Source organism: Pelodiscus sinensis, unplaced genomic scaffold (genome assembly GCF_049634645.1).
Source record: "Pelodiscus sinensis isolate JC-2024 unplaced genomic scaffold, ASM4963464v1 ctg49, whole genome shotgun sequence".
NCBI lineage: Eukaryota > Metazoa > Chordata > Testudines > Trionychidae > Pelodiscus > Pelodiscus sinensis.
The window spans coordinates 302443-312972 of NW_027465953.1; the positions used below are offsets into that span (position 1 = coordinate 302443).

The window sequence follows — 10530 nt, forward strand, 5'->3', positions numbered from 1 at the left end:
TACAGAGAATCATAGAAATGCAGGGTGGAAGTGACCTAGAAAGACCCCCTAGTCCAGCTCCCTGTGCTGAGGCAGGACCAAGTATTCCTACACACTTTTGTCTAACTGGTTCTTAAAAACCTCCAGTGATGGAGATTCCAGAACCTCCCTTTGAAGCCTACTCCCTAGCTTAACTGTTTTTATAGTTACTTAGAAAGTTTCTCCTAATATTGAACCTAAATCTCCCTTGCTGCAGATTAAGCTGATTGCTACTTCTCCTACTTTCAGTCCACATACTGTCTAGACCATCCCTGAGTTGACTTGATGTTAACTCGATAACACCACCAGTCCGTGAGCCACCCATCCAATCTTCTCAAGGCTCTGCCAGCCCTTACTTTACCTTGCAGGGTAAAAAGTAATGGTGCCTGACGGGAATGGGAGTGTGAAGTTTGGATATGAAGGTGGGGCGGAGGGGACGACACTTACCTGGCTCTGTACCTCCTGTCGCTCTCAGGCACCATGAATCTGGCCAATGGAAGCAGCAGGGAAAGCTTTCAGGTGAACAGTTTCTTGGACTGCCAATCCCCCTGCTCAGAGGAGGAGGAGTGGGAGTGCATGGAGCTGCTTCCTGTCCCCATGAGCTAGATCTGGCCCATGTGGATCCTCCCCCAAGAGGGGAGCTGCAGAGCTGGAGCACCAGTGTAGGCTCCCCAGTATAGGGGTGTGTGAACCCAGAGCCTGCAGCTTACCTGCAAGATGGTTGCAGACCACACTTTGTGAACCACTCACTGCCTTACATGCTTTCTCTAGGCCTTGTGGAGAGTACTCAGAGTCTGGATATGTATATGCAGTAAGGAGGAGAAGGGAATGGGCTGGGAACAGAGAGCCTAAGTCGTGATGTTAGATGCACTTCAAGCACCCACCTGACAATTTTTGTCCTGCATGCATTGACCATATAGTAGTCACCGAGCCCCCCAGTGAAATGCAAACCACCAGACAGGAATGTAGGATGGCAGAATAGTGCTGGGAGAATTTTTATTTTCATAGAAACTACTGAATACATTTAAAGAGGTTTTCAAATCTCAGTAAAGGTGCATCTCCACTGCACCCGTAGGTCAAAATAAGCTACGCAATTTGAGCTACGCAAATTGCATATCTTATTTCAATCTAATTTTGAAATAGATTATTTTGAAATTTCAGAATAAAGCGCTATTCCAGCAAGTCCCTTAACCTTCATGGAACGAGGGCTACAGGGACACCGGAATATATTTCGAAGTAATGGGTGCATTTAAAGATGCGAAATAGCTATTTGTGATAGAACTGCTGTCTAGACGTAGCCTAAATGTATAGGAGCAGAAATTAAGCTTCAAACATTTGCCATTTAAAGAAATAAAATGAAACATTTCTGGTGTGAAAGAAAAGTACACTTGCTGACTTCTTCATTCTCTTTAAAAACACCATGGTTCTTTAGAAGTTTTCTCTTTTTCTGCCTGTGGAATAGAAATACGGAAATAATAAGGTATTTGTTTGAGACAAAATGCAGAGAAATATGTACCATGATTGCTGTCCCTTTGTGAAGTGTCTGATGGAAGCAAATGTTCACACACAAGTGCCATAGTTTTAGAGCATAGTTTTGCCACTGTAACTTAGAATGAGTAGGTCCTGACTCCGAGAACAGTGATGTGAGGGCCAGATTCTGCCATACTTACAGGCTACGTCTAGACTGGCATGATTTCCGGAAATGCTTTTAATGGAAAAGTTTTCTGTTAAAAGCATTTTCAGAAAAGAGCATCTAGATTGGCGTGGACGCTTTTCCGCAAAAGCACTTTTTGCGGAAAAGCATCTGTGCCAATCTAGACGCACTTTTGCGCAAAAAAGCCCCGATCGCCATTTTAGCCATCAGGGCTTTTTTGTGCAAAACAGTACTGTGCTGTCTACACTGGCCCTCTTGCGCAAATGATTTGCGCAAGAGGGCTTTTGCCCAAACTGGAGCAGCATAGTATTTCCGCAAGAACAATGACAATCTTACATGAGATCGTCAGTGTTCTTGCAGAAATTCAAGCAGCCAGTGTAGACAGCTAGCAAGTTTTTCCGCAAAAGCAGCTGTTTTTGCGGAAAAACTGGCCAGTCTAGACACAGCCACATTGCACAATCTCACATTCAGCAAGCAGCCATACTGCTTTCAATATCCTCTTTGGTAGAGCAAGGTACTACTCACTGGCAGTTAGGTTAGCAGCATGCCATCATTGATTTCTGCAAAGCACTGGTGTGTAGGGGACCCTTTGTCAGTCCCGGTCTATAACTCCATTAGGTGGTTTTGCGATATGGACAGCTTGCTCTTAGACTCCAGAAAGAATAGGCGGAAGGGATAAAGTATATCATGTTGGCTTGATCTAAATTTAGGTACTCTCACTGAGTAGTACCTTGCTCAGAGAGTAGACCATTCAAATCAGTTTGGCTGTCTGAGTAAGGTACTTAAAGTATGACAAAATCTGTCCCTTTTTGGTATTTTTTTATATCAAAATTAACATCTGACGCTGAAATTACCATATAATCGCTGAATTCCTTGTCTGTCGTCATCTGGAAGGACGAAGGTGTGTGGATCCCAGTAGCGATAAATAGGGTACGTCAGAGCACCTTGAACATTTGAATGACCCAGTCCCAAAGAATGGCCAAATTCATGAGCAGCAACAAGGAACAAATTTGTTCCTAAATTTTTCATATAATAAAAAGAGGAAAAGAATTGTTAACATACAATGGAACGGAGAATCACAAGCAGAAGAATTCACATCTTTTCATTGTGATGAAATCCTATAGGTTTAATTTAAGTTTATCTGCTCTCCCATGTTTTAGTAAGAATTTTTCAGAGGCCATGAATGGGAAGTCAGGAAACCTGCAATCTATTCCTGACTCTCCTTTTGTTAATGGAGATCACTTTTGACAATCACTTAAAGTTGTGTCTAACTTACAAAAACACCAGGATAATATTGCTCTCCCACTTTTGTAAAGTGATTTGAGCTCCACAGAATACAGACCTTATATATATGCTCTGGCAGGCAAAGGTAAGTATGTTACATTATATATAAGAGAGAGGGACAAACAGTTATAGGAAGAAAATGCCAGGGCTTTGTGTAGAAGGAGCTGAATTTGTTGCGACGGGCACAGGAAATACTTTACCTATATGATTTTGTGACCATTTCTCAGCTTCATCAAAATGAGCATCTCCTCCTATCCCTGGGCTTGGTGCAAAGGCATGAGCCAGTACTCCTCCCCTTCCATCAAAGGGAGATTGGTCGCCATGTGCTGCATAGGAAAGGAAATTAATATGTCATCAATTAACACAATGATTCATTTTAAACACAGTTACATATCTTGAAGTTTAGAATTTGCTTTTATTCATTGTAGATAATAATATATTAAAATGAGACTAAAATAATGTTAAGGTTGCAAAGTCAAACATTCAAAAGGTAGGAAATGTCACACTTAAGATTGCCTCTTCAATGAACTCAGCTCCCATGTGTGTGCACATTATGGTACGGTTTTTAATTCCATGATTGCAAACTATTTTTTCCCATGGACTTCTGTCTTATGGAGGGCATTTTCTCAGTAATGGCTAACTCATCTTCTCTGAAACTTTCCAAAATTTCAGCCTGAGGCTGAAACCAAGTGAGAAAATATCTGGCTTAAGTTTTGCAAAGTTATAAGCATCTGAAGGCAAGGTCCTAGAATTGAGAGCATTGGGCAATAATAAGGATAGATTATGCTACCTGCACTACCTGTGCTACTTCAAGTGAATGATTTTAGGGAACCACTGCTTTGAAAAACTGAGCCTCTCATTTGGTAAACTAATTTAATGTGTCTTCTGTTAGACTCTCCCGTAAGAGTGGCTGAGGTGTCTGGATCTTCAGCTGGAGTGGAGGTTGGATGGAAAAGGTTGACTCTCCTCTTCTGCCTACAACATTATTGTACTATTGGATGTTTGGGAATGAATCTTTAAGGGTTTGGCTACACTCAGAATGCTACAGCTGCACCACTGTAGCACTTCAGCATAAGTAGCGCCCACAGTAATAGGAGTTCTCTCCTTGGTGGAGGTACATCACCTCCCCAAGAAGGGGTAGCTAGGTCAATGGGAGAAGTCTCCTCTTGACCTAGCACTAGTCTACACTGGCTAGTATAGATGACTCTCAAGGGTCAGGATTTTTCACAGGGCCGACCGAGGGACATAGCTTTATCAAAATAAAAATCTAGTGTAAACAGCACTTAAGAGGAGGACTAACACTTGTATGTCTACACTGCATCTCTTTAGCACAAAAGCCTATGCAAACAAAGTGCAGATTAGCATATTTCCCTGCTTCATTTGCATAATTAATCAGGGGACATTTTTGCACAAGAGGCTTTTGCACAAAAAGTAGCCCTCTACACAGCTCCTTTTTGGGCAAAAACACCCTCTTTCACAAGAGCCATTCTTCTCAATTTTTTCAGAAAGAATAGCTCTTGCGCAAGAGGGTGTTTTTGTGCAAAAAGGAGCTGTGTAGATGGCTCTTTTTTGCACAAAGACTCTTGCGCAAAAATGGCCACTAATGAATTATGCAAATGAAGCATGACAATATGCTAATCGGTGCTTCAGTTGCATAGGCTTTTGTGAAAGAGGGGTGCCCTGTAGTTGTAGTGAGAGAGGAACTAAAGTATGTGCACGTGTGCGTATACACACACATTCTCCCCCTTTCAGACTTCTTAGAAGCCTAAAATAAAACTGTAATCCAAAATAGTCCCCCTTGCGTTGGACTACAGTGGAAAGAAGCTCTGTTGTATTTGTGTTTGTCTCTAATGAGGCAAAAAAAATGTTTTGAGGCATATGACCAAGGTGTTTAAACCGTTCACAAGTGTGAAGACTCCTTGTTTGCTCATATATAGGAATAATGATCTTAGCAGAGGAGTACTTTTACAATCACATATACGTTGACACTATTTTCCTCATTTTACAGTTTGAACTTCCAAGGGATTTTGTGATGGTTGATTAGTTAAACTGATACACAAATATAAAACTGCAGGACATGATAAAGATCGGATGAACTCAGAATGAAAATAATTGTTCTCTCTTCAGCCTTTGGGTATGAAAACATGTAAGCTTTTAAAGTATAGCTTCAACTTTAAATAAATGTAATTCATGGATTCTTAAAACCATAGCAGTAGCCTCACCACCATGTGCAAAACGAATTAGGATATCCGCTTCTCCCCTGGCAACGTTTTGAAATCTCAGTGGAGTCACATCACTCCACACCTGAAATGCCTTTTTGATCGCTTTCACCACCATAGAACGAGGCAGATCAGGTGTATAGTTCAGAATCCTTTCAGCAGCAAAAGAAAAGAAATTATTGTCATTTAAGGCATGGAATAATATGACAGCATTAAAACAAAACAAAATGCACAAACGTGGCATATAACCAAGCTGTAAGTCAATACATTCTTCCTCCATCTTGGAGTTCCTGGAAATGTGCTGTAATCTAATACATCAGGGACTCCACACCTTGGCCGTGCCATCATTTCTTCTGTTTGTGAATTTAATTTTCCTGTTACAGTCAGGTGGAAAAATTTCTGCATCTCTTTAATTTTCTCTTCTAAGTCCCAACCACCTACTTTATTAATAGATGGAAAGAACCTGTGCAGATAATCCTGAAAATAAAAAGAAACTTTAGATTCAGGGTTCATCTCCAGTTGTGTTCTCTTATACCTTAAAGAATCAATTTGTCGGCAAGTATAAGATCCAGATCCTTGACTATACTTCAATTACTAGATCCCTAGAAAATCACAGTACTCTGTCATAAAAGGGAAACAGTTCAGACAGATATGAGACCACTTTTCCAATATAAATGAACACTAGGGGCTCGTCTACATTGGCCCCTTTTCCGGAAGGGGCATGGTAATTTTTGAGATCGTAATAGGGAAATCCGCGGGGGATTTAAATATCCCCCACGACATTTAAATAAAAATGTCCGCCGCTTTTTTCCGGCTTTTAGAAAAGCCGGAAAAGAGCGTCTACACTGGCCCCGATCCTCCGGAAAAAGTGCCCTTTTCCTTTTCCGGAGGATCTTATTCCTACTCCTTGTGCTGCAGCTTAGCTCCATTGTCACTAAGCTGTGCACCCAAAATGCAACAGTACGCTGATGGCTATGGGAGATTTTTCTTTCCTCATCTCTGCCTCAGGCAAATGAATGATGGTATCTTGGGTCTCATAGGGCAAGGTTCTTTATCTTCAACATGGGTGGAATGTGGGTTGCTGGGAAGAGGTATACATTCTAATGTCCTTTGTGGCTTCTGTTTCTGTGGGCTAAAGCAACCCGGCAGACAAAACCATATATCATAGAAGGCACCAGGTAAGGTAAGGCATGTTGCTATATCACACATTCTATTGAGCTTCTGCTCCTGTACTGTCTCTGTGAGGAAAATGAATGTTACAGTGAGGCCCATAATCAGGGACTCACCAAGTGGCAGCGAGTCCCGCTCGCCAGCTGTGCGGTTCGGCACACTGCGCATGTGCAGACCGCGCTGCGCGGCTGTGCTGGCTTGTAATCTACTCACCATGGGCCATCTTTATGTCATCTGTTGGTTCTGAAGATGATTCACCATTATTTTTCCCTGACCACAAACCAGGAACAACTGCACTTTAGTTTGGATCTCTGCATTAATGTTTAATACAGGAAGCAGGATATTCGCCGATCATCCCCAGCTTTTCCCCAGCCTTTGCAACATGGCCCATTTTGTTTCCCTGTGACTTCATTATTTGCATTCTTCCATAACTATTAGGGAACAAGCCCTGTTTGACTAGAAAGATCAATGAATGGCAAAATACCAGAGAAATTTCAATACTCAAGTTTTCCTATACATTAATTTTCCTTTACATTTGTAATGAATATATTTTTCATCACTGTGTGTATGGATGTAATCTATGACAGACTGTTACCTGATGTCACCAGGCTGTGTTCAGGCAATCCCTGAGTTATAAACATCTGACTTAAAAACATCCATCCATACAAACAAGAGCTCACTTGTAGCCTTGGAGAACAGGCAGAAAGACACACGTGGTGGTGGGCAGACAAGCGCTGGGCAGAAGACTCCAGAGGAGCAGACGATGGTTGTGAAGCCAATGACTGGAGAGGAACGGTGCATTGAAGGTGAAACCAGTGCTTCTTTGCAGCTGATGGCTGCATGCCGCCTCCTCCCCTGCTCTTCCGGAGTCCTCCGGCCTATGCTTCTGGTGAACAAAGGCTGGGTGCAACCTGCAGGGGATGGGGGAAGGAGGGTGACTGGGAGATAGGTCTGGCAAGGCTGGTGGCCGAAGATGGAACAGAGCTCATGAAGGAGGATATCAGCCAAGGGATGCCCAGAAGTCCCCTTCAGAATCTCCACCTACCTCCTTAACTGCCTCTAATTAAACTTGCCTTTCCTCAAGCTCCATCATTCAAGCTTAAATGAAAAACTATTTCTACTATTTTTCATTGTAAATATATCGTATTTCAGCTACAGTGTGGGTTAAATAGGCTTTTGTGGGCTAGCCTGGGAACCTAACTACCCTATGGGAGAATGCATTCCAAGTTCCAAACCGACTTACAAAGGAATTTTGGGAACACACCCTGTTTGTAAGTTGGAGACTTCCTGTATTTTATGTGGTCATTTACACCTGTGCAAAATGTGAGTGTACATCTGATATGGTAGTGCATTCAATTTGCACAGGTGTAAATGACCACACAAGGTTCAAAATATGTTGTTAAAATATAGTTCTAAATTCACCTTGGTGCAACTCCATGACATTCAATACATTTATTGTGCATAATATTTTGTGCAATAGAGGCCAGTGGACTCCACTGTCTAGTCATAGTGACTACTTAGACTAAGCAAGAACAAACACCTTGCTAATATAAAACATTTTCCTTAAGCAAGATCAGTGCTTCCCATAAGCTAGCACAGACAATGGTATCATGACCTAAAAGGAGTGAAATGTATCACTACACCTAGAACTCCAAAGAATTAGCAAATGTCATCAACAAAGTGCCAACTCTCCTTGTCTTAATCACTAAAGTAGCCCCATTAGACTAAATGTATCCTTATCGAGGCTCTGATGATTTCACAAGGGATGTCAGCGACAATCATTGCAGGAATAATGTAGCCACAATTTAGCCCCAAGAGAAAACATTTTGTAAAACACTGACCCAGAATTCTGTCATATCTGGTTGGTGAAGTGGTGATCTACTGAGGATATTTTTCGTGAACAATAACAAGATTTTTCAGAATCAAGCTGGCCAGAGAACAGCTTCAGAAGCAGCTCCATAGCCACACTCTGAATTTGCTGTTAGAGAGCTGATTGAGCTACATTTTTGGATGTTATTATATGGAAATACAATCCAGAGTTAAATATTTAAATTCTGTATAAAACAAGTAATCAGAAGTTGGTCTTAGAATTCCAGCCTGCACAAGTTGGCAGCTTTACATATCAAGAGCAATGATTTGTCCCAATGTATAATTTACCCACTATTGACATGACTGCAGCATTTGGACCTTAAATTTGTCAGAGATTTCCTACAATATTTCCTTCTTGTCTCCATAAACATATAGGCTGTGTCTACACTGGCATCCCTTCTGGAAAAGGGATGCTAATGTTGCACTTTGGAATAGGCAAATGCGCGGGGGATTTAAATATCTCCCGCGGTATTTGCATTAACATGGCTGCCGCTTTTTTCCGGCTTGGGGATAAGCCGGAGAAAAGAGCCAGTCTAGACGTGATTCTCCGGAAAATAAACCCTTTTCCGGAGGATCTCTTATTCCTACTTCAAAGTTTAATCACCCTTTTTATTGCTCTTGGCTGTCATGTAGCTTAACTGTCCTGGCAGAGATCAGCAAAATGCCTAACTTTCTCAGCAAGCTGAGAAAGGTATCAGATACTTTTTAAGGGGATCCTTCAACCACTTTGTTGCTCTTCCAGCAATCAGCCAGCCAATATTACAAAAAAGTGAGGAAGAGCCAAGTTTTTCAAGTAATGGAGGATATTTTGCAATACCACAGAGCAGCTAACTGAATATGTGAATTGAAATATTCGAGGAAGCAAAGGATTTGTATCTTTGGTTTGTACTGCATACACTACACATATTAACTCAAATTGTATCTCAGTCTTCAGAACCTGCTGATTCATAACCTAAGAAACAAAGTGCAATTTTCATTTAAGCACAACAGTTATGGTTATCATAACAAGTGCACTGAATTTCTATAATTTTAACGAGCAAGTGAGTTGCTATGTACAGTATATTTAAATATATATTAAATATGGATCTCTTCACATATTTTCTGCCAATCCGTTTTTGCGCTAGGGGTTTTTGTGCAAAAAACAAGCAGTGTGGACATTTTCTTTTTGCGCAAAACCCCCTTTCCCCACAAGATCCTTATGTGCGGAGGTATACCAATCTTGTGGAAAATGCGGGTTTTGCGCAAAAAGAAAACATCCACACTGCTTGTTTTTGCGCAAAAACCCCTAGCGCAAAACAGATCGGCAGAAAATATGCAAATGAGATCGCTCCACACTCAGGAGCAGGTGTGGATGAAAGTAAAGGCACTCTGCCAGGGATATGCTAGGTCCTGAGAGGACAGCTCCCACTCCAGGGCAGAACCCCATACCTGCCCCTACTATGAGGCCGTGGACCACATCCTGGGGGTGTGGAGCAGTCCCTTCTCCCCCGGTAGTGGACTTGGGGCTCAAGACGCCTATCATCATCCTCCTGGGGACAGAGCCAGTGAAGAGGAGGAAGAGGAGGAGCCGGACGAGTCCAGCACCATGACCATGCAGACTCTGGAGCCACTACCTTACACCCCAGATGTGTCTCAGGCATGTCTGAGGCCAGGGAAGCCACACCAGGTGACTACCATCACATTCCCCACACACACAGGATGGAGGTGGTGGGCAGGGAGGGGCTGGGGCGCACTTGTCGCTTGGCCTCTGTGGCCAGAGGATCGCACAGCAGCCTGTGTGTGTGGGAGCAGGTGCAGCATCACTCTAGGGCACACAGCCCCAGCAGGCTGCACCAGAGGACCCTTGTGCTATTGGCCACAGGATGTCTGGGGAGGGTGTTCCATACTCATGACACTGGGGTGGGACACCCTCCCTCCACCAGCCACCACTAGAAGGAGGCTGAGGACATGGACACACACACACACCTACACCCTCTCAGCAGTCCTGCACACGGACATGCCCACACTGACGGGGCAGCATCCACTCCTGAGGACAGTGCAGCGAGGCACAGGAACATTTGCCACTCACACACACCTCCCCCCAACACCGTGTCCTCCCCTCCTTCACTGGGCAGGGATACAAGTCCTCTCCCTGTGGGATGTTGCCACTGCTGGACCTGGCATGTGCATGGCATGGAGGGAAGCCCAGCCACTCCATAGCCCCCCGCCTGCCCACAGGATCCCAGTCTGGCCGGCACCTTCACATGCCTGCTTGTCCCCAGGATGTGGGGGTAGTGAGGCTCCACCACCTTGGACATCTGTGCACCTACAGAGAAG

The 10530-nt window shown here is 43.2% G+C and overlaps 1 protein-coding gene across 1 annotated transcript; it reads right to left on the bottom strand.

Annotated features, from left to right (window-relative positions):
- Positions 1-2503: 2503 nt before the first annotated feature.
- LOC142825337 (macrophage metalloelastase-like) lies at positions 2504-5891 on the bottom strand. Its single transcript, XM_075917293.1, has 4 exons — positions 5424-5891; positions 5179-5322; positions 3157-3282; positions 2504-2688 (listed from the first exon to the last, which is right to left on the bottom strand). The coding sequence occupies exons 1-4, from the start codon at positions 5686-5688 to the stop codon at positions 2504-2506; spliced, it is 720 nt and encodes a 239-aa protein (XP_075773408.1). The 5' UTR covers positions 5689-5891.
- Positions 5892-10530: the final 4639 nt, after the last annotated feature.

Excerpts from the sequence above, each read along its gene's own strand:
- LOC142825337 (XM_075917293.1), bottom strand. The coding sequence starts at position 5,688 with ATGAACCCTGAATCTAAAGTTTCTTTTTATTTTCAGGATTATCTGCAC. Across the intron at positions 5,323-5,423 it reads TGTATTGACTTACAGCTTGG|TGAACTATACACCTGATCTG; the intron begins TTATATGCCACG and ends CTGAAAGGATTC. Across the intron at positions 3,283-5,178 it reads AATTCGTTTTGCACATGGTG|CACATGGCGACCAATCTCCC; the intron begins GTGAGGCTACTG and ends TTTCCTATGCAG.